The sequence below is a fragment of the Pan troglodytes genome, chromosome X (assembly GCF_028858775.2).
Source record: "Pan troglodytes isolate AG18354 chromosome X, NHGRI_mPanTro3-v2.0_pri, whole genome shotgun sequence".
Classification (NCBI taxonomy): domain Eukaryota; kingdom Metazoa; phylum Chordata; class Mammalia; order Primates; family Hominidae; genus Pan; species Pan troglodytes.
The window spans coordinates 63,810,405-63,835,032 of NC_072421.2; the positions used below are offsets into that span (position 1 = coordinate 63,810,405).

Consider the following 24,628-nt stretch of genomic DNA (forward strand, 5'->3'; position numbering starts at 1 on the left):
GAATTAGAGTATTCATCTCACAGGATAATTGTGAGACTTAAATAAGAGAATGCATGTAAAATGGTTAACATAGGGCTTAGAATGTAGAAAAAAAGTCCTTTGTTTTATTGCCAATTTTATTTTTACTTATGACTAAGCAGCCATGACCTCAGAATAATAGTCAGGGCTGACAATTGTGCTTCAAAGCAAGAAGGGAAAGAGCTGGTGAGATGGAGGCTGTTTCCATTTCTACCTCATTTCTTAAATGGAGCTGTTGAAATCTACCCATGAGCTTTGGCTGGCCACACTGACAGTGTTCTCCTCTCAGCAAAGACCAATTAGCAAGTCCTGATAACAGAAGTACAACCCACCCCCTTGTAATTCCTCCTGAGATCCTAACCAGGATTTGTAAAACACCCGGATATGGGTAAAGAACCATCCCGGGTTTTGTATCAAACCAGGCCCCAGAGGAACAGGACATTCCAGTAGTTTTGTTTCTGGAAAAGAGGGCACCCAGCCCTTCCCCCTCCCTCATCCTCCCAACCCAGTAAACCCTGCCAAATTGGAATCCTGGACTTAATTTAGGAGAAAGGCCCTGTAACCAAGATACTGCCTGAACATGGCTGGCGGACTCAGGCTGGGGTCTGCAGTGCAGCATTAATGGGCCGCTGACATGAATATGGAGTAGTTTTCTCTAGCAAAGGTAAGCTTTCTTTTCTCTCTTTTCAAACTCTACCTCACCTGCCTTCCTGTGCAAAAACGTTTATTTAGCTGGGTTTAAGGGAGTCCTGGCCACTAGGAGAAAAAGTCAGTGGCCAAAAAGTTGGAGGAGGTTTGGCTGATGTGCAGGAAAGTTAAAGGAGACAATAGGCTCCTTTTGTTCCTCTCGCCAAAATAGCCAGGACTACACTGGCTTGTCTGTTTCAGGGCCAATCCTGGAGCCATACAGAATAGTTCATTTTCCTGTCAAAACAGCTTGCTCATCTTCTGTTTCACAGGTTGAGGAATTTATTGAGGTGATGGATCTGAGGATTATGTAAGTGGGAACTCAATTACTTAAAAATAACCATGTTTGGTTTCATATTTTGAGACCAGATTGGCACAGAGTAAGCCAATAAATGATAGCCTAACTAAGCTAAACATCTGCATTTGAGTAGTCTTAGTTTCTACATAGCAAAAATCTTTTAGAAATCATTGGTTCAAATTCTGGCTATTTTTAACAACTGGCTGCGTGACTTTGAGCAAATCCTTGCACCTCTCTGGTCTCAGTTTTTTATACATCAAATGAGGGTGATTGAAAAAGATGGTTTCTAAAGGTTTCATGCATGTGTGAATCTATAACACATTCAGTTTTTCATTACTCAGCATCTATTATATGACAAGCAATCCTTTTGCTAGGGACTCAAATATCCATGGTTTTATTTGGGCCTCAAGACAATCCTGTGAAATAAATATCATCCCATTTTTTGGATGAGATGACTAAGGCTAAAATAATTTATTGAAAGGTCACACAGCTATCACAGACAAGAGATAGGATTTGAATCAAGTCTTTAACTTCAAATCGGTATGTTTTCTATCACAGAGTTAAGAAAGCAGAGGACCAAAAGGTGAATTTTGATGGAGGGTTTATTAGGAAGGCTGCTGAGAGATTGAAGACAGGGCCCCAAAGATGGCTCAGCATTCCTTTATTCAGTTGAGTAATCCTTTGTTTAGGATGAGCCTGTCTAGCCCAAAGTAGTATAACTGAGAAAGGGAAATGGAGGGAGAGAAAAGAGCATTGTCGCAATAAAGGAACAGTTTGCAAATTCTAGGGAACACAGCAATGCAAATTGTTATGAATAATAGGGACCAGACCCAGGTGACACTGGGATGGCAGGAAGGTAAGGTAAAGGTAAGGGAGGCTTAACTTTATATTGGCTGATCTTCTCTCCAGGTTGGCACAAGGTTTCAGTATATCTTAACTAAACTATCCAAATAGCCTAGAATTTTTCTTTCTCTTTTCCTTCCTTTGAATGCCTATTCCTTCTGCCTTCCTTTTTATTTTGTATTTTTTACTTTTTTCCAGGATTCTTTCTCAACTTACTTATTTCATTTCTCCTTTTATTTCTTCCTGTTCTTTTTCCTCATCAGTCTGGTTCTTCTCTATGGGCTTAGCTGAGAAAAAAAAAATATCCTTGCCCAAGTGAAAAGCTTACACAGGGCTTTCACATCTTTCATATTATTTGACCTTTATTACAAACTAATGAGGGGCCCAAAGTAGAGACAATCCTCATTTAAGACATGAGGAAACTGAGGCTCAGGAAGTTAGGGACTTGTTCAAGGTTATATAACCAATAAATGATGAATCCAGAGCTAGAACTTACTATTTTCTGGTGCCTGAACGCTTTCCACTGTACCATGAAATATCTAAGTGGTTATATTTTATTTTATTTATTTATTTTTTGAGACCCGTGTTTCACTCTTGTTGCCCAGGCTGGAGTGCAATGGTGCGATTTCGGCTCACCACAACCTCCGCCTCCCAGGTTCAAGCGATTCTCCTGCCTCAGCCTCCCGAGTAGCTGGGATTACAGGCATGCGCCACCATGCCCAGCTAATTTTTTGTATTTTTAATAGAGATAGGGTTTCTCCATGTTGGTCAGGCTGGTCTTGAACTCCCGATCTTAGGTGATCCACCCACCTTGGCCTCCCAAAGTGCTGGCATTACAGGCGTGAGCCACTGTGCCTGGCCTAACATCTAAGTGGTTATAAAGGATTTTATGGGTTTTTCATTTTTTCTGCTCTTTTAGTATATGATAAAACCAAATTAAACAGCAGCAATAACAATGACAAATTCAAATTTGAGGAGGAAAGAAAGGATGTCAATAATTAGAAGGAAGAAAAATACTTATCAGGTGCCTACTAAGTCCCAGCTGCTGCAAAAATTTATCTTATTTAGATATAGAGTAAAACAGTACTTAAACCTAAGTTTGTCTGACTCAAAAGTTCTAGTTCTTTACATTATACCATGTTGTTTCCAAGAAGAGAGTTCAGCTTGGGCTGTGTGCATTTTCATACCTATGTATATATTCCTGTATGCTTAGAATGTGTTACCATATATGGGAATTTATGAGTGTGCACATATTTATTGCTATTCATAAAATGGAAAATCTTTATGGCCCTGGCAAGTTTCATTTCCAAACTATTTCCTTACTTGCAATAGTAATAGCCACTAATACCTTTTGATCACTTACATGTGCCCTTAAAGTACTTACAGATCTTAATTAAGTTAATCCCCACAAAACTCTATGAGGTAGCTAATAGTATTAATACCATTTGAAAAATAAAGACACTGTGGCTAAATAAATGAAGAAGTTTCCCAAGTCATACAGCTAGGAAAAATGGAGCCAAGATTCACTTAGGTAGCCTGATACCAAAGCCTGTGCCCTGGATGCAAAATCGAGTAAGTATTCCTTATCTCTCAAGATCTTGAGAATTATATAAGATGGCAGATATGAAAAACACATTGTAATCTGGAAACTGCTAGGGGTATGTTAGGTGGCATTTCCCATCACTCCCCAGATTCTATTGTTTAAGCCATTTGGATCATAAGTCACCACTGTTGAATGCTTGTTCACTGTATGCTGATGGCCTGTACTAGTCTCTCCCAGGAATATTTTCAATTTTATCATGTGTTTCTCCAGTTGTGGAGCTCTTGCCTGGGACAGTTTTCTGTCTAGGTAAATGAGTTCAAGGCACAACTGCTTTGTTGACACCTCTCTGAGAAAGAAGATTGAAAGGGGTCCATGTTGCATTCAGACTTGGAATGAACCAAGGACACTCCCTCCCTGTTGAGGATTCCAAGGCATGACTATTTGTGTGACCATATATAGAGCTATGTGTAGGTGTATGTGAGTACGCCTGTGTTTCATCAGTGAATGTAAGTATTGGCAGCATGTGAAAGCTGGAAGGACTCTTTGAGAGCTCATTACATACCACATTTTTATGGTTCTGCACTTAGATTATCACACTTCTGTGACTCCCTCAAAAGGTAAGAACTATATAGTCCAGCTTTATATAGTCAATTATTTTATAGATGGGAAAAATGAGGTGAAGAAACTTGCCTAAGTTCACCCTGAACAAGTATTAGAACTTGAACCAGACCCAACTGATGGAAAAATGTATGCTTGTGCTTCTTTATGTCACTTTAACAATAGCTGTTATTGCCCATCTACTTGGCCTCCATCGCCATGTCATAATAGATACACAGCGACCTCTAAAAAATGACATTCTCTCTCAAGGAGTGTGTAGTCCAATCTGGGAAATGAAGACAGTTCATGAGGCAGGTCATGAGATGGAAAGGTAACAATAATACAGAGTCTGACTTAATCTAATTGGGTGCTATAGACAGTAAGTAGCCCTGCAGAGGACAGTGATATGAAGAGGCTAAAGGTGGCCTTCTGGAGCAGTTAGTATTCAAATTAACCCTTGGAGTAGGAATATAGAAAGTATGATGGATGTGAGACTGTAGAGATTAATGAACAAACTGCAGCCAGGAGGGAAAAGGAAGAGGAAGGCAACCAGTAGTTACTACTGCCTACTATGTTCCAAACATGGATTATACTTGTCTGTTTCATGTAAGCTTTCTGATTTATTTCTCCAGGGCTGATATTATTATACCCATTTTACAGATGAGAAAACTGGTTCTGAGTGGTTAAGTAATCCCCAAGGCTACACAGCTGGTCAGTGGGAGAGCCAGGTTTTGGAAAAAAGGACCCCAAAACAGATCCTCTCTTACATCAAGGGCTTTCTGCCAAATATAATATGGAATCTAGGGATTAACACTTGGGTCACTGCTGCGTATGGAGAGGACTGAGAGTTTGTGAAGTAGTCTATAAGTTTATTTCTTAAAAAGGGTAAATATCTGGGGATTTTCTATCCATATGTGAATCTGTGCATATATTTGATTCTCTATTTTTTATTAACAATGCCTATTTCATGTGCTTGGGTTGAAGATTTAGCGAAATAATTTATATAAAGCACTGGACATGGTGCTACTATGTAATGATCTCTCAGTGAATAGTAGCCATTATCATCATTATCATTAATACAATCTATTAGTTATATCTCTGCCTACATGAGTATGTATGTCTGTTTGTAAAGTGATTATAACTGCATGTAATTGCTTGTTTCAGAATGTATGTGTTTTTTCATAGATATGGCTGTTGCTATAGGCATATGTATGTTCTCTGTGTATATACATGTGAGTGTGCAAGTATATTTTTGTGGAAGGTAGTACAGCATGGTGATTATGCTGGAGCCACACTTCCTGGGCTCAAATCCCAACTCTACCGATTTTTATCTAGATGGCCTTGGGCAAACTGCTTTACACCTCTCTTCTGAAGTTTCTCCATTGTAATATGGGGATAATAATGGTGTCTACTTCATAGGGTGGTTGTGAGGAATAAATGATTTAATCTGTGTAAAACATTTGGAACAGATGTACCATGCACATATGATAAATATAGCTTTATTATTATTATTCTGAAGTTGACTAAGTTTTTATATAACAGAGTGATTTTATGTGTAAATGGAAGTGTGTGCATCTCTGCTTTTAGGTAAGACTACATGTACCTGTGTGTGCAAGTTTATGTATTTATGTGATGTTGTCTGTGTTTCTGTGTTTGACTGTAACTGTGTATGGTATCACTGAGTGCTTCGTCCTAGTCCCAGGAAGTCTAACGTCCTGTCTTATGCATTGAAGTGAGAGGTTAGAATCTTGGGTCTGATTCTGACTCAGGATTAGACCTATGAAATAAATTTATGAATAGCCTTGGGAATCAGCAGACAACATTTCTTCTGAGAAGTTCAAAATACTTCCCTCACATACTGTCATTTATTTTTGGTTCATTGTTAACTTTTGAAGTATAATACACATAAAGTGCACAAATCTTGTTTATAGCTCAATGTATTTTCACAAACTGAACAGGCTTTTACAACCAGCATGTAGATCACGAAACAGAGCATTACTTAGAAGCCCTCCTCTTCCCTTCCCAGTCACAGAATCCTACTTCAAGGCAAACGTTATCCTTACTTCTACCAGCATAGATTACATTGGCCTGATTTTGTACTGTATTTAAATGAAATCATACAATATGTACTCTTTTGTGTCTATTTTTTTAAACATTACATTTGTCATAATCATTCATATTGTTGTGTGTAGTTGTAGTTTGTTCATTATTATTGCTATAAAAAATTTCATTTTATGAATAAAATGCAATGTATTCATTCATTATAGTGTTCACGAACATTTTGACTGTTTCTATTTTGGGTTTATGAATATTCTAGTAAATATTTTTTGGTAAATTCTCACTTGTTGTTAAGTACAATTTATAGAGGATAGGAAGTGGCAACAACAATGAGTGTTCCCCTTTTGCCTATGGGAAAAGAGAGGCAAAGGGAGAATTAGTGTTAGTGGCCCAATAAGGCTTCTGGTGCCTGTTTCCTGATTCTTGGGACAGAGCACATTCTTCCTGCTACACCATTGAAAAAACTGGATCCAGATCTCTCTTCTGAAGGAGCTAGTAATACATGATTAGCAGCACGGGTGACTTTTTAACTATGCCCTTCAAAATCCAATCATTGAAAACTTATTGAATTAAAAGGAATCAGGTAAGTTAAAGAAACTGGGCTAAATGGGTTTTGCTTTCTCAGTCATTCAACCTGGCTCTTGCCTCTTCAGTTTTCTGGACACGTAGAAAGCCCCTTTGTTCTCTTTCTTCTACACCAGCAGTTTTTATTTGCCTGTTTCCCAGAGTAATGTGGGCCATGGAGTCAGGCCACCTCCTCTGGGCTCTGCTGTTCATGCAGTCCTTGTGGCCTCAACTGACTGATGGAGCCACTCGAGTCTACTACCTGGGCATCCGGGATGTGCAGTGGAACTATGCTCCCAAGGGAAGAAATGTCATCACGAACCAGCCTCTGGACAGTGACATGTAGGTTTAATTTCTTGTGGTATTTGAGGGGAAGTTATGGGAGCACTCTTGAGGTCAGGAAGTAGCCTCTTGAGGCCCCTTTCCCAGGGTGTGGTAGCAGCCAGCTCCTGATCGCTCCAAGCTGTACATACTCAGTGGCAGATTTCCTGGGAAGAAGGCTAGTTGAGTCAGAAGCCAGCATTTCATCTGGAGTTTGCCGTAACATTTTTAGAGTCCTAAAGAGAATTCCATATTTGCTGTTTTCTAATCTCATACCCACAATGCTTACTTATTTAATATCAACTGTTTGACTTTAAAAAAGAATAATGAAATATATACAGTGTTTGTAAGATGTATGGGTGGGAGCTATGCTTCTATAGTTTGGTGAAGCTACTGTATATTTATTTCAGATATGTGAAAATGTGAAAAAAGAAAGTAAGCCTTAGAATCAAGGAATTAATGGTAATAATTCTCACTTATGTAATACTCTGTGACACAGACCATACTAGAAATTTACATACTTTGTCTCAACTCTCACAAAAACTCTAGAAGGTAAGTATGTGTGTAGTTATTTTATAGATGAGAAAACTGAGGCTCAGAGAGGTCAAGTGACTTATCCAAGTCCTATAACTAGTAAATGAAAAAGATAGGATTTGAACCTCGATAATGAGAATGTAAACTAATACTCTTCTCACCACTCTGTCCCTCATAGATCCCACAGGATTAACCTTTCCTGATCTTAGAAAATAGCAAGTGCTCCACAAATATCTGTTAAAGAATAAATGAATGTACGAAAAAATATTTTGTGACCATGACTCATTTTTTTCTCTCCAAAGCTGATTGTAATATCTCTGAGTTCTCTGAGAAGAATTAGAGTATAGTAGGAATAACAACTCTGTCTTTTTTGACACAAAATATTCATCTAGTTTCAGAGTCAGAGTCCTTGTATTAATTTTTTTGAGGGAATAAATTCATTATCCTTCATCCCTAATACTTTGTAGTAATATTCCACATTTATTGAACTTTTACTATTTGCCACTGTCCTAAGCTCTTTGTGTATTTGAATTTTTTTTTTTTAGTCACCAGTAAAAGCTGTCTGAGTTAGGAACTATGATTATTTCCATTCCATTTTACAGATGGGCAAATTGTGTTCGGAGAAGTTAAGTAACTTGTTCAACATCCCACTAATTTGGAAGTGGCAGAGTCAGCAATCAATCCAAGTGGCTTGGCTCCAAAGCTTGGAGTTATAAGCACTATGCCCTAAGGCCTCCCATATGTATCAGAATGATGCTAAGTCAGGCTACATTGACGAGGAGTCGATCACTTAAAGAGTCAGTCCACAGTTGGTTGTCTCTTTGTTACTGCATATTGTGTCAAGCTATGTGAAATTGCCTTTTATGTGGGTTTAAAGTGGTCAAATATGAGCAATTTCATATGCTGATATTTGAAATTTTTAATAGTTAAATCTAAAACTTTCATGTTTTGATCAGTACAATGCCATTTCCTCTTGTTTTGTCCTAAACAAAGATAGTCACTTTTTGGTCAGTATGCTCTGGAAAAGGAACCTCTCAAGGCTTGAAGATGGGGGGCAAAATTATGACTCTCTTTCTTCTTTCCCAGAGTGGCTTCCAGCTTCTTAAAGTCTGACAAGAACCGGATAGGGGGAACCTACAAGAAGACCATCTATAAAGAATACAAGGATGACTCATACACAGATGAAGTGGCCCAGCCTGCCTGGTTGGGCTTCCTGGGGCCAGTGTTGCAGGCTGAAGTGGGGGATGTCATTCTTATTCACCTGAAGAATTTTGCCACTCGTCCCTATACCATCCACCCTCATGGTGTCTTCTACGAGAAGGACTCCGAAGGTAAACCATTCCACCGTTTCTTTCCCCCATGCCCAACAAATATCACTTTTCCTTTATTGCCAGATGAAGGAGAAGAATTGGTAGTGAAGATTTTCTTTTCTTCCTATTTATCTGAGGTGGCAAAGACTCTCCTCAGAGTAAACAAGGGTGGGCACTGGTATCAGTTCTGCCATTCATATACTGTGTGACTTGGACGAGTCATTGTCTCTCTCTGGGTCTCAGATTCCTTCTCAGAAATGTGAAGACACAGTCTACCTCTTAACACAAGGAACTATTTGAATGGCATCTCCATAGAATATTTGAATATTCTATGAAAAGAAAAGAGAATGCTATAAATGTGAAGGATTGTCATCCTAGTGTCACAGTCTTCTGAAAGTTCCATTTTGTTTTTCCCTAAAGGGGAGTTCAGCTTATTTATCTCTACCTCCCTTATTCCTGGCCCAGTAATTTATAATACTGACAACAGTGAGTAAGAGGAATAGAAAGGGAAGTCAGAAGACTCTGGCTGGGCCACTAAATCCCTGTATGATCCTGGACAAGTTACTTTTCCTTAGTTTTACAATGGAGAAGTGAACCAATTAATCATTAAGTTGACTGCAGACTGAAATTCTGTGATTGCCTGCTTTTTTATTTTAAGTGAGTGTTTGAAGGGAGGGAATTCTGTCTTCTTGCTTCTATGCCACCAGCTTTATGCTATGGCATTACCAGATCAGGCCAAGCTGTACTTTTCCTAGCCACAGAACTTTTCCAGTGGCTACAAGCTTTCCACCCATTGTTAATGTGAGGACTGGATTTTTTAGGTTAAATGTTACCTAAATCTGTGCTCTCCTTAGGTTGTGAGGAATATTATGTAGGTCATTAGCGTGCTACATTTTATAAGACTGGACCTAGGGTTCTACATGTCAGCTCTGTCTTAATTTATGTATTTGCCACGGTCCCTCACTTATTCTGGGCCTGCGCATGTACAATTTCATTTCTAGGTTCCCTATACCCAGATGGCTCCTCTGGGCCACTGAAAGCTGATGACTCTGTTCCCCCGGGGGGCAGCCATATCTACAACTGGACCATTCCAGAAGGCCATGCACCCACCGATGCTGACCCAGCATGCCTCACCTGGATCTACCATTCTCATGTAGATGCTCCACGAGACATTGCAACTGGCCTAATTGGGCCTCTCATCACCTGTAAAAGAGGTACAGGTCCCAAGGATAAGCTATGAGGTGTAGTTTGGGACATCTAGGGGTAGCAGTGATATGGTTGAACCACCTACATATTGGACAGCAGCCTGAGGAGTGCTAATTCAGCACTCTTGTTTATTAGCAAGAAAAATCTCTGCTAAACTCACTTTGCACTATTTTTTTTTTTTTTGCAATTTCATTACTTTTTTTCTTTGTTTGTGGGTTAGGAACAATTTTTTTTTCAATAGGTTATTGTGGTACAGGTGGTATTTGGTTACATGAATAAGTTCTTTAGTGGTGATTTGTGAGATTTTGGTGCACCTATCTCCTGAGCACTATACACTACACCCTGTTTGTAGTCTTTTATCCCTCGTGCCCCCCCAGCCTTTTCCCCAAATCCCCAAAGTCCATTGTATCATTCTTATTCTTTTGCACCCTCACAGTTTAGCTTCCACATGTTAGTGAGAACATACAATGTTTAGTTTTCCATTCCTGAGTTACTTCACTTAGAATAATAGTCTCCAATCTCATTCAGGTCGCTGCAGATGCCGTTAATTCATTCCTTTTTATTGCTGAGTAGTAGTCCATCGTATATATGTACCACGGTTTCTTGATTCACTTGTTGATTGATGGGTATGTGAGTTGGTTCCATGATTTTGCAATTGTGAATTGTGCCACTATAAACATGCATGTGCAAGTATCTTTTTTGTATAATGACTTCTTTTCCTCTGGGTAGATGCCCAATAGTGGGATTGCTGGATCAAATGGTAATTCTACTTTTAATTCATTAAGCAATCTCCACACTGTTTTCCTTGTGGCTCTACTAGTTTACATTCCCACCAGCAGTGTAGAAGTAACTGTTCCCTGTTCACCACATCCAAGCCAACATCTACTGTTTTTTGATTTTTTTTTTATTATGGTCATTCTTGCAAGAGTAAGGTAGTAGCGCATTGTGGTTTTGACTTGCATTTCCCTAATCATTAGTGATGTTGAGGATTTTTTCATATGTTTGTTGGCCATTTGTATATCTTCTTGTGAGAATTGTCTATTCATGTTCTTAGCCCACTTTTTGATGGGATTGTTTATTTTTTTATTGTTGATTTGTTTGAGTTCATTGTAGATTCTGGATATTAGTCCTTTGTCAGACGTATGGATTGTGAAGATTTTTTCCCACTCTATGGGTTGTCTGTTTACTCTGTTGACTGTTCCTGTTGGCGTGCAAAAACTCTTTAGTTTAATTAAGTCCCAACTGTTTGTTTTGATTGCATTTGCCTTTGGGTTCTTGGTCATGAAATCCTTGCCTAAGCCAATGTCTACAAGGGTTTATCTAATGTTTTCTTCTAGAATTTTTATAGTTTCAGGTTTTAGATTTAAGTCCTTAATTCATCTTCATTTGATTTTTGTATAAGGTGAGCGATAAGGATCCAGTTTCTCTTACATGTGGCTAGCCAATTATCTCAGTACCATTTGTCGAAAATGGTGTCCTTTCTACACTTTATGTTTTTGTTTGATTTGTCAAAGATCAGTTGGCTCTAAGTGTTTGGGTTTATTTCTGAGTTCTCTATTCTGTTCCACTGGTCCAAGTGCCTATTTTTATACCAGTACCATGCTGTTTTGGTGAAATGGCATTATAGTATAGTTTGAAATCAGGTAGTGTGATGCCTCCAGATTTGTTTTTTTTTTTGCTTAGTCTTGCTTTGGCTATGCAGGCGCTTTTTTGGTTCCATCTGAATTTTAGAATTGTTTTTTCCAATTCTGTGAAGAATGATGGTGGTATTTTGATGGGAATTGCATTGAATTTGTAGATTGCTTTTGGCAGTGTGGTTATTTTCACAATATTGATCCTACCCATCCATGAGCAGGAGATGTGTTTCCATTTGTTTGTGTCATCCATGATTTTTTTCTGCAGTGTTTTGTAGTTCTCCTTGTAGAGGTCTTTCACCTCCTCAGTTAGGTATATTCCTAAGTATGTATGTATGTATGTATGTATGTATTTGTTTATTTATTTTTTCAGCTATTGTAAAAGGGGTTGAGTTCTTGATTTGATTCCCTGCTTGGTCAATGGTAGTGTATAGAAGAGCTACTGATTTTGTACATTAATCTTATATCCAGAAATTTTACTGAATTCTTTTATCAGTTCTAGAAGCTTTCTGGAGGAGTCTTTAGGGTTTTCAAGGTAAACTATCATATTGTCAGCAAACAGTGACAGTTTGACTTCCTCTTTACATATTTAGAGGCCCTTTATTTCTTTCTCTTGTCTGATTGCTCTGGCTAGCATTTCCTGTACTAAGTTGAAGAGGAGTGGTGAGAGTGGGCATCCTTGTCTTATTCCAGTTCTCAAAGGGAATGCTTTCAACTTTTCCACATTCAGTATAATGTTGGCTGTGGGTTTGTCATATATGGCTTTTATTACATTGGAGTATGTCCCTTGTATACCAATTTTGCTGAGAGTTTTAATCATAATGTAATGTTGGATTTTGTTGAATGCATTTTCTGCATCTATTGTGATGATCATGTAATTTTTTAAAAATTCTGTTCATGTGGTGCATCACACATATTGACTTGCATATGTTAAACCATCCTTGCATTCCTTTCATATGCATCAAGTGAGTATGAAACCCACTTGATCACAGTGGATCATCTTTTTGTTATGTTGTTGGATTCCATTAACTTGTATTTTGCTAAGGATTTTAGGACCTATGTTCATCAGGGATATCGGTCTGTAGTTTTCTTTTTTTATTTTTATTATTATTATACTTTAAGTTTTAGGGTACATGTGCACAATGTACAGGTTTGTTACATATGTATACATGTGCCATGTTGGTGTGCTGCACCCATTACCTCATCATTTAGCATTAGGTATATCTCCTAATGCTATCCCTCCCCCCTCCCCCCACCCCAAAACAGTCCCTGGTGTGTGATGTTCCCATTCCTGTGTCCATGTGTTCTCATTGTTCAATTCCCACCTATGATTGAGAACATGCAGTGTTTGGTTTTTTTGTCCTTGTGATAGTTTGCTGAGAATGATGGTTTCCAGCTTCATCCATGTCCGTACAAAGGACATGAACTCATCATTTTTTATGGCTGCGTAGTATTCCATGGTGTATATGTGACCTAGGCAATACCATTCAGGACATAGGCATGGGCAAGGACTTCATGTCTAAAACACCAAAAGCAATGGCAACAAAAGCCAAAATTGACAAATGGGATCTAATTAAACTAAAGAGCTTCTGCACAGCAAAAGAAACTACCATCAGAGTGAACAGGCAACCTACAGAGTGGAAGAAAATTTTTGCAACCTACTCATCTGACGAAGGGCTAATATCCAGAATCTACAATGAACTCAAACAAATTTACAAGAAAAAAACAAACAACCCCATCAAAAAGTGGGCAAAGGATATGAACAGATGGTCTGTAGTTTTCTTTTCTGGTTATGTTCTTTCCTGGTTTTGGTATTAGGGTGATGCTGGCTTCATAGAATGAATTAAGGAGGGTTTCCTCTTTCTCTCTCTTGTGAAATAGTGTCAAAAGGATTGGTACCAATTCTTCTTTGAATGTCTGGTAGGATTCCATGGTGAATCCATCTAGTCCTGACTTTTTTGGTTGGTAAGTTTTTTAACTGCCATTTTAATCTTGCTGCCTGTTACTGGTGTATTCAAGGTATCTAATTCTTCCTGGTTTAATCTAGGAGGATTGTATTTTTACAGGAATTTATCCATCTCATTTAGGTTTCTAGTTTATGTGCAGAAAGGTGTTCATAGTAGCCTTGAATCTTTTGTATTTCTGTGGTGTCAGTTGTAATATCTCAACGTTTCATTTCTTAATGAGGTCATTTGGATTTTCTCTCTTCTTTTCTTGGTTAATCTTGCTAATGATCTATCAATTTTATTTATTTTTTTCAAAGAACCAGCTTTTTGTTTCATTTATCTTGTAGTTTTTTTTGTTTCAATTTCATTTAGTTTTTCTCTGATATTGGTTATTTCCTTTCATCTCTAGGGTTTGGGTTTGGTTTGTTCTTGTTTCTCTAGTTCCTTGAGGTGTGACCTTAGAACGTCAGTTTGCACTCTTTCAATCTTTTTGATGTAGGCGTTTAGAGCTATGAACTTCCCTTTTAGCACCACTTTTGCTGTATCCCAGAGGTTTGGTTTCTATAGGTTGTGTTATTATTGTCAATCAGATTGAAGAATTTTTTTTTATTATACTTTAAGTTCTAGGGTACATGTGCACAACGTGCAGGTTTGTTACATATGTATACATGTGCCATGTTGGTGTGCTGCACCCATTAACTTGTCATTTACATTAGGTATATCTCCTAATGCTATCCCTCCCACATCCCCCCACCCCATGACAGGCCCCAGTGTGTGATGTTCCCCTTGCTGTGTCCAAGTGTTCTCATTGTTCAATTCCCACCTATGAGTGAGAACATGCAGTGTTTGGTTTTTTGTCCTTGCAATAGTTTGCTAAGAATGATGGTTTCCAGCTTCATCTATGTCCCTACAAAGGACATGAACTCATCCTTTTTTATGGCTGCATAGTGTTCCATGGTGTATATGTGCCACATTTTCTTAATCCAGTCTATCACTGATGGACATTTAGGTTGGTTCCAAGTCTTTGCTATTGTGAATAATGCCTCAATAAACATGCGTGTGCATGTGTCTTTATAGCAGCATGATTTATAATCCTTTGGGTATATACCCAGTAATGGGATGGCTGGGTCAAATGGCATTTCTAGTTCTAGATCCTTGAGGAATCGCCACACTGTCTTCCACAATGGATGAACTAGTTTGTAGTCCCACCAACAGTGTAAAAGTGTTCCTATTTCTCCACATCCTCTCCAGCACCTGTTGTTTCCTGACTTTTGAATGATTGCCATTCTAACTGGTGTGAGATGGTATCTCATTGTGGTTTTGATTTGCATTTCTCTGATGGCCAGTGATGATGAGCATTTTTTCATGTGTCTTTTGGCCGCATAAATGTCTTCTTTTGAGAAGTGTCTGTTCATATCCTTCGCCCACTTTTTGATGGGGTTGTTTATTTTTTTCTCGTAAATTTGTTTGAATTATTTGTAGATTCTGGATATTATCTCTTTGTCAGATGAGTAGATTGCAAAAATTTTTTCCCATTCTGTAGGTTGCATGTTCACTCTGGTGGTAGTTTCTTTTGCTGTGTAGAAGCTCTTTAGTTTAATTACATCCCATTTGTCAATTTTGGCTTTTGTTACCATTACTTTTGGTATTTTAGACATGAAGTCCTTGCCCATGCCTATGTCCTGAATGGTAATGCCTAGGTTTTCTTCTAGGGTTTTTATGGTTTTAGGTCTAACATTTAAGTCTTTAATTCATCTTGAATTAATTTTTGTATAAGGTGTAAGGAAGGGATCCAGTTTCATCTTTCTACATATGGCTAGCCAGTTTTCCCAGCACCATTTATTAAACAGGGAATCCTTTCCCCATTTCTTGTTTTTGTCAGGTTTGTCAAAGATCAGATGGTTGTAGATATGTGGTATTATTTCTGAGGGCTCTGTTGTTTTTCATTGGTCTATATCTCTGTTTTGGTACCAGTACCATGCTGTTTTGGTTACTGTAGCCTTGTAGTATAGTTTGAAGTCAGGTAGCGTCATGCCTCCAGCTTTGTTCTTTTTGCTTAGGATTGACTTGGCAATGCGGGCTCTTTTTTGGTTCCTTATGAACTTTAAAGTAGTTTTTTCCAATTCTGTGAAGAAAGTCATTGGTACCTTGATGGAGATGACATTGAATCTATAAAGTACCTTGGGCAGTATTGGATGAAATATTCTGTATGTATCTGTTAAGCCTATTTGTTCCAAGGTATAGTTTAAATCCACTGTTTCTTTGTTGACTTTCTGTCTTGGTGACCTGTCTAGTGCTGTCAGTGGAGTATTGAAGTCTCCCACTATTATTGTGTTTCTATCTATGGCATTTCTTAGGTCTATTGTAATTTTTTTATAAATTTGGGAGCTCCAGTGTTAGGTGCGTATATGTTTAGGATTGTAATATTTTTCTGTTGGACAAGGCCTTTTATCATTATATAATGGCCCTCTTTGTCTCTTTTAACTGTTGTTGCTTTCATGTCTGTTTTGTCTGATATAAGAATAGCTTCTCCTACTCACTTTTGGTTTCCTTTTGCACGAAATGCCTATTTCCACCCCTTGACTTTAAGTTTATGTGAGTCCTTATGTGTTAGGTGAGTCTCCTGAAGCAGGAGATGGTTGGTGACTTCTTTTCCATTCTGCATTTTTGTATTTTTTAAGTGGGGCATTTAGGCCATTTACATTCAATGTTAGTATTGAGATATGAGGTACCATAGCATTCATCATGCTATTTGTTGCCTGTGTACCTTGTTTTTTTTTTTATTTTTTTGTTTTTGCTTTTTAAATTTTATTTTTGTTTCATAGATCCTGTGTGATTGATTTATGCTTTCAAGAGGTTCCATTTTTATGTATTTCCTGGATTTGTTTCAAGATTTAGAGCTCCTTTTAGCAGTTCTTGTAGTGGTGGCTTGGTAGTGGCAAATTCTCTCAGCGTATGTTTGTCTGAAAATGACTGCATCTTTCCTTCATATATGATGCTTAGTTTTGCTGGATACAGAGTTCTCGGCTGATAATTGTTTTGTTTGTGGAAGCTGAAGATAGGGCCCCAATCCCTTCTAGCTTGTAGGGTTTCTGCTGAGAAATATGCTGTTTATCTGATAGGTTTTCCTTTATAGGTGACCTGGTGTTTTTGTCTCACAGCTCTTAAGATTCTTTCCTTCTTTGTCTTAACTTTAGATAACCTGATGGCAATGTGCCTAGGTGATAATCTTTTTGTAATGAATTTCCCAGGTGTTCTTTGTGCTTCTTGTATTTGGATGTCTAGGTCTCTATCAAGGCCAGGGAAGTTTTCCCCTATTACTCCTCCAAATATGTTTTCAAAACTTTTAGAATTCCCTTCTTCCTTAGGAATACCAATTATTCTTTAGGTTTGGTCATTTAACATAATCTCAGACTTCTTAGGGGCTTTGTTCATTTTTTCTTATTCTTTTTTCTTTGTCTTTGTTGGATTGGGTTAATTTGAAGACCTTGTCTTCAGGCTCCGAATTTTTTTCTTCTACTTGTTCAATTCTATTGATGAGACTTTCCAGAGGATTTTGCATTTCTATAAGTGTGTCCAGTGTTTCCTGAAGTTTTGATTGTTTTTCCTTTATGCTATCTATTTCCTTGAATATTTATCCCTTCACTTCTTATTTTTGTTGTTGTTGTTGTTGTTTTTATTATTTCCTTTCACTGGGCTTCACCTTTCTCTGGTGCCTCCCTGATTAGCTTAATAACTAACCTCCTGAATTCTTTTTCAGGTAAATCAGGGATTTTTTTTTTATCTTGGTTTGGATCCATTGCTGGTGAGCTAGTGTGATTTTTTTGGGGTGTTAAAGAACCTTGTTTTGTCATATTACCTGAGTTGGGTTTCTGGTTCCTTCTCATTTGAGTGGGCTCTGTCAGAGGGAAACTCTAGGGCTGAAGGCTGTTCTTCAGATTCTTTTGTCTCAAAGGGTGTTCCCCCATCTCTCCCTCCTTTTTTATGGATGTGGCTTCCTGTGAGCTGAGCTGCAGTGATTGTTATCTCTCTTTTGGGTCTAGCCACCCAGCAAGTCTACCTGGCTCTGGGCTGATACTGGAGGTTGTCTGCACAGAGTCCTGTGATGTGAACTGTGTATGGGTCTCTCTGCTGTGAATACCAGCACAGTATTTGGGGTGTCTCCCGGGTCCTGCAGGAGCAGTCCATTTCCTTCAGAGGGTCTGTGGGTCCTCTTGGGATTCCTGGTGTGTTCATGAAGGGTGCTGGAGCTAAAATTCATGATGCAAGCCTCCACATGCTGCTCTGTCCATCCAAGTCTGAGCTGCAATTACTCCTGACTCTTGTCCACCATGATGATCCTACGAACCTTTTTTAAAATTATTGTTATTAAAAACAACAAAACACCAAACTTTTCTCCTTTTTATTTTTTTCTTGCTTCACTTTTAAATCTCAAATTAGTCATTATAGGAGTCAAGTTGCATTGAAATCAGATATGTAGTAAGAGTTTAGATATGGATAAGAGTGAAAGTGTGGTCATCAGGGTTTTGGAGGATTTTGCTGATAATAGGATATGTCAGACTTGAAGACCAGAGGGTGGCAGGAATGTGGTCAGGTTCAGGCCCTGGGTTGAAGACATAGGCAGGGATGGTAGGAGGGAATTATTGTAGATCCTATGTGTCCTAACATCAAGTCCTAGGTTCAACTGAATTGGTGGTTTTAAATGGGGAGTTTGGAAATGGAAATTAATCTAAGAGGGTTATTTCTGCTTTTCTGTTGCTTACAGATTCTTAAGACCCCTCTCTTTCTATTCCTTTCTTATGAGTACCCCTTTCAGCTTACTATTGCTAAGGAAAGGATCTTCTCAAGGGAAACTGTCTTACTTGCCCTAGGAGCCCTGGATGGGAACTCCCCTCCTCAACGCCAGGATGTAGACCATGATTTCTTCCTCCTCTTCAGTGTGGTAGATGAGAACCTCAGCTGGCATCTCAATGAGAACATTGCCACTTACTGCTCAGATCCTGCTTCAGTGGACAAAGAAGATGAGACATTTCAGGAGAGCAATAGGATGCATGGTGAGTTGGGAAAAGGTGGCCACATTGTGACAGGGAACATTGTTGGAGGGTATCCACTGGGCCTAGTATTTGGTGGATGCTTTCACATACATAGTCCTTTTTAGTCATCACGAGGACAAGGAGTAGTAGATGGCTCTTCCCTGTTTTACATGTGAGGACACTGAGGCTCCTAAAGTTATGCAGCAGATAAATGGCACAGCTAAAATTCCAACCTTGGTCTCTCTGACTGCATAGATTGTGCTCTTGCCATTAGGCATTCTGCCTCATAATGTGGAATAGCACACAGTCTAAAGTTATATAGTATATGGTCAATTACTTTGCTGTGGGTTGCCCACTGATACAATTAATTAATATTGATTTGTTTTAAAAAGGAAGAAGTTAGCAGAATTATCCACTTTGTGGAGAAAAATGGTTTCTTTCAAGCTACCTTGCTTATATCTCCCATCGTACTCTGTGCTTATGTCTATAAGGACATTGACCATATTAATTAAATTGAAAAAGAAACTAAAGGCACAGAAGACCCGAGGCATGAATATTGAACTGATTTTAGGAATATAAACAAGTCAGTTTTGTTTTTGTTTCATTAAGGAAGTCATTTACTGGCCATTCATGACAGGGGTGGGCTAAAAACCATACAGTCCCCAAAGGAGGTGGAAATTCAGAAGGAAGATGTAAAGGATGGCTTGGATAGCTCAACTTTTTCTTGAATCTTATACCAATTGATTATAAAAGCCATGTTAATTATTCAGCCAATTTGACATTTGTCCTGTGGAAATTTTTAGAATGAAACCACCCTGAAAGAATAGCCTGCAAAATAACTAAATTCCTTAGAGAGCTTCTTCACATTTCTGGTTTGGAATATTGGCTGTAAGCATTTATTAGCTCTATGGCATTGGGAAAGAAGTCTTGGTTTTCTCTCTCTCTCTCTTTTTTAATGAGACTAATGATATCTGCCTATTTCTCAGGGATGTTTTTGAGATTTAAAGAAGATAATACATAGGTCAACACAGTGTGCTGTTTATAACCTCATTTAAATGTTATCTATTATTGTCAAATGGTAAGGCTTCTTCCATTTGGCTGTCCTTTCCTAATCCTGATATTTTCTTTGGGTTTTCTTTTGCAGCAATCAATGGCTTTGTTTTTGGGAATTTACCGGAGCTGAACATGTGTGCACAGAAACGTGTGGCCTGGCACTTGTTTGGCATGGGCAATGAAATTGATGTCCACACAGCATTTTTCCATGGACAGATGCTGACTACCCGTGGACACCACACTGATGTGGCTAACATCTTTCCAGCCACCTTTGTGACTGCTGAGATGGTGCCCTGGGAACCTGGTACCTGGTTAATTAGCTGCCAAGTGAACAGTCACTTTCGAGGTGAGATCCAGCATTTCTGACCGTTGGGTTGTAAGAGAGAGGTATGATAATGGTCAAAGGAGGCTGGGTTTCTGGCCTGAAGCCATAAATAAGTCCTCCAGTTGAGGCATCTTGGGATAAAGGATAGCACACTAGATTAGAAGTCAGGGGACCCAGGTTTTTTCCTGAATCTGCTGGGAAACTTGCTGGATAACTTTGGGCACATCTCTCTGTGTTTAATCTTCCCCATCTTGAACATAAGACAGCCTGGGGATGGATAAGTAGACTTTTAATCAGCTTTTTATTATTTGCTTAGAATTCTAAACAATTAATACCTGGAGACATTTTCAACATATTGAACAGGGAGTGAAGGAGAGATTAATTAAAAGAGAGTAACATTTCTGTAGGAGATCATGGTGTATTGTGGGTACATAGTTACACTCTGGTTGGAACTCAATAGCAGTAGGAGTGGAAGGTTTTATTTTCAAAGGGAGAAACATTAATGTCATTGCAGAGCAATGTATTGAGGAGCATCAGATGCATCAGAGGGGAGGAAGAGCGTATGAAGCAATGGAAAGAATAGTAGATAAGTGGTTAGGTTTGAATGGTAGTCTTAGGTTTGTGAAAAACTTTATATGACTTTAGACAGGTGCCTTTCCATTTCTAGGTCACATTTGCCACATCTGTAAAATGGGAAAGTTGGTCTAAATCGTCTCTTAAATCCTCTTCAGCTGTCATTTTCTAGAATTATTTGATTTATGGTAAATTAGAAGGGTGTCAGAAAAGTGATATGTGAGTACTTGAAGTGGATTTTAGTAGGTTAGGAGTTGTAGACTAATAGGATAATAAATCTTGGGTGTTAGGTTTGACACAATAGGGGACAGTTACATGTACTCCATTATCCAGGGTATGTCTTAGCCCCAAAGCTTCCTAGGTAAGAGAGTATAAATATGGATTGGGATTAGAGATGCAGCATGATAGTGGAATAAGCATGGACCTTAGAGACCGACGTGCTTGGATTCAAATCCTGGTTCCATCACTTGTTTAGCCACCTTTGATAAATCATTTCACTTCTCTGAGCCTCTTAATAGAAGTAGTGATGTATACCTCATAAAATTGTAATGAGGTTTTAGAGTAAAAATGTGATTTTGGATCTTAGAGAATGGGGGAAGATATAAAGATAGTAGATATAAGAAAATAAAATGAACAATTAAGATCTGTAGTTGAAAGATGAGAGTTTAAGTCTCCACTCCAGCTCTGACTAGCTGTGCAACCTTGGGCAAGTTATTTAACCTGTCTGACCTTTAGTTTTCTTCATCCGCAAAAGGGGACATTAAAAGTCTATTTCATACAATGGTTGTAAGGATTGATAGAGATAACATATGTACTCCCTGGGACTGAAATTTTAAAAAAGATGTAAAGCACCTGACACAGAACCTACCTAACATAATACATGTTGAAGAAAATAAATATTTTTTCCTCTCCCTTCATCATACCTCAAGTTTCTAATTTACAAATTTCAAATCTCCCTGGGATGCTGTGGGATGCTAATAAAATAATATAGCTGAGTGACCTCTATAAGTTGCTAAGCCAATATAAGACAGTACCATCCATTGCCATTATGACGCAATGTAGTATATTCCACATTTGAAAACACTACTTAGAATCTACATTTTCCTTACGGTCCCAAGTCTGAAGCTTTATCTTCACTGATAGAAGATGTTCTATTATTTTGGGAGCTTCCCAGTTTACAAATAATTAACCCCTATTTTAAATTTGATGCTCCTACCAGCCCCATGAGGTGGATTTTCCTATTCTCTCCTTTGGCAAAAGAGGGAAGCTCAGATTCAGGAAGTGACTTGCCTAAGGTCCTACAGATAGTGCTTAAAGCTTGGGCTTGAACTCGAGTTTCCTTACTTCTGTCTCTGTGATGTTGCTACAATGTGAGCCTTTATGCAGAGGCAGGAATGAGGATCTAGTAAATGCATCAGTGGTGGTATAAGCAAGTGGAGGTACATGAATTCTACCCTGGACTCTCTCTCTCAGCCATGCACTTTAAGAGTGAGAGAAAGCGGCCCATTTTGGAACAGGAGTAAAGAGAGTAGTGGAGGGTGGGTGGAGGAAACACTAACAGAAGGAGGAAGGTGAGTCCTCTGGGTTAAAATCCTATTGGATAGAATGGGGTCAGCCATAATGTTCTTCCTTCAGATGGCATGCAGGCACTCTACAAGGTCAAGTCTTGCTCCATGGCCCCTCCTGTGGACCTGCTCACAGGCAAAGTTCGACAGTACTTCATTGAGGCCCATGAGATTCAATGGGACTATGGCCCAATGGGGCATGATGGGAGTACTGGGAAGAATTTGAGAGAGCCAGGCAGGTAAGAGGCAGTGGGATCCCTCTCTTTAATTCTGGGTCCAGCTCCAAACATTTATTATCTTTCTTCCCGAAATCTCTCACTTTACTCAGGGATCCAAATCATTGTCTGGCTGGGGTTACATGAACCAACTGTTAGCCAAGTTCTTGTGTCCCCCTGGAGAGCTTGCTCTTGGGGAGATACAGGTAGCAAAGCTTTTTGTGGGGTTATTCCATATCCCCACAAAGGGTCCAAACAGAGTTTGAAGTTGGTCCTACTAGAATTCCTGGCGATTTTCATAAAGGAAAGCCCAGGTGGGACCAGTTCTTGTATCAGTTGAAATAGCTTTTATTCCAGGTTTCTTCACTTTACCCATTATTTACCTCCTTGCTCCTTCATTTCTTTTCTATAGTCTGAATGAGGCATTTGAGCAGGGGTATAAAAAGCACTCTGAGAAATGTAGGAAGAGAGGCAGCCTGCTTTTTGGCTATCACATGCCCATTCTTTTGAAGGAATTTCTCCAAGTTCTCCTGCCTCATCCATGACCCAGATATGGGCAAGATAGAGTAGGAGGTTAGTGCCCTACTCAGTTGCTGGGTCTTAAGTCATACCACTCACTGGGCAATCGATGATGACAGGTCTTCCACAGAGGAGGCACTTGATAGGTAACTAAGAGAGGGGTTGGGGGAAGATCCTTCATGGTTATACTTCTAGCAGGAAATAATAGAGTAAATCTGGAGAAAACTTAGGAAAGTTGGTGTTTGAATCTCAGCATGGATTCTACGATTTCCAGCTGGGCTTATTAACATAGTGGGCTTTCATTTTGGAGTGAGAGAAAGGATTATTAATACCTAAGGATGATTAAGGACAGATGTAGACTATGAATCTCTGGAGGGCAGAACTGGTCCCAGTGCCTGGAAATTATAAGCAAGAATATTCCAACTTACACTAAAATAGAATTCCAATAATTTAAAATATCCAACAGTAAGGGAGATTGTCTCCTCTGGATATGAGTTTCCTATTTTTGGAAAGGCTCAAGCAGAAGCTGTATATAACTTTCTAGTGGTGCCACCAAAGGAGATATCTTCACTGGTGGGAGTTAACTTAGATGAGCTCTGAGGTCCTTCCTAAATATAAAGATTCATAACTTGGTGAGACTAAGGGTGAGATGGGAGTCTATTTGATACCTAATGAAATAATATCATATTTTCCTTTTTATACATCAGTATCTCAGATAAGTTTTTCCAGAAGAGCTCCAGCCGAATTGGGGGCACTTACTGGAAAGTGCGATATGAAGCCTTTCAAGATGAGACATTCCAAGAGAAGATGCATTTGGAGGAAGATAGGCATCTTGGAATCCTGGGTGAGGAATTTTTAAATTATGAAATTCATTTACTAGAGCCAGAGAATTGAGGAAGACTTTGAAACTGAGGCCTGGACATCACTTAGGAGCACATTGTAGACCAGCATCTCCCAAAGTGAGTCTTATGAGATGATTGTTTTGTGAAAGAGTTATGAGTCTGAATGTGTTTGTAAAACCACTAAGTTAAGCAGTTAAGTAGTGCTTTTTATGCTACAGGATTTCTAGGAGCCTTAGATTTATTTTTGTTTATCATGGATCTCCACTTTTTTTCAGTGAATATCTTCCAATACCACTGATGTACAGTACACATTTTTAGAATTCCTTCTCTAGAAGTATTCCTAAAGGGCTACATAAGGCAGTAAGACTGTATAGGTTCTCAGCAATCTGGGGCCAGTAGCAGATTGGCATGACATGCAGACATACTTGAAATAGGAGGAATGCAGAATAGGCTTAGAGTCTGAACTTGAAGAAGGTATCTAGAAGGGCTAAACCAAGGTTAGATGTGGTTTAGTAGCATGATGGAACCAGAAAATAAAATAGGCCAGATGGAAAAAAAACTTTGGAAATTAATATAATGGACCATACTCGGGATAGGTGTGTGCCAGTTGATTCTAGATCTGATAATGGACAATAGATCTTACATCAGCTGGATAGGGAGATACAATGAGGGGAAATCCACCATAGGAAAGAGAGATGGTGGTGAGCCTGAAGGAATTATCATTGGCTGGACTTCAGTATGAGTGCCCAGTCTTTGAGATGAGGTGAAACATTAGATGTGGAAATTGAATAGGAAACCAAGCTAGAAACTCTGACCAAGAGTTAGAGCCGGAATAAGTGCCCAGTTTTGGTACTTTTTGTCTGCTTCAAAGATGACCTAAGCTAGATTACATGTGGTGGGTAATGAAGTTCAGAAGAGTCCAGGAGTTGTGGCTAGATTACCTA

General features: G+C 38.8%; 1 protein-coding gene across 6 annotated transcripts in view; it reads left to right on the forward strand.

The window, feature by feature from the left end:
• Positions 1–399: 399 nt before the first annotated feature.
• The window catches only part of HEPH (hephaestin), a 98,916-nt gene continuing 74,687 nt past the window's right edge, over positions 400–24,628 (forward strand). For 2 of the 6 annotated variants that reach the window (XM_016943875.4, XM_016943876.4), the window contains exons 1-8: positions 459–682; positions 6,771–6,950; positions 8,550–8,794; positions 9,775–9,987; positions 18,431–18,613; positions 19,737–19,991; positions 22,179–22,347; positions 23,550–23,686. In XM_016943875.4, coding sequence (XP_016799364.1) covers positions 6,775–6,950; positions 8,550–8,794; positions 9,775–9,987; positions 18,431–18,613; positions 19,737–19,991; positions 22,179–22,347; positions 23,550–23,686 — 1,378 coding nt within the window. In that variant the 5' untranslated portion in view covers positions 459–682; positions 6,771–6,774. Of the gene's footprint in view, positions 683–6,745; positions 6,951–8,549; positions 8,795–9,774; positions 9,988–18,430; positions 18,614–19,736; positions 19,992–22,178; positions 22,348–23,549; positions 23,687–24,628 lie in introns of all 6 variants that reach the window. The other 4 variants (XM_016943874.4, XM_054677049.2, XR_001714094.4 and 1 more) reach the window with 4 other exon arrangements.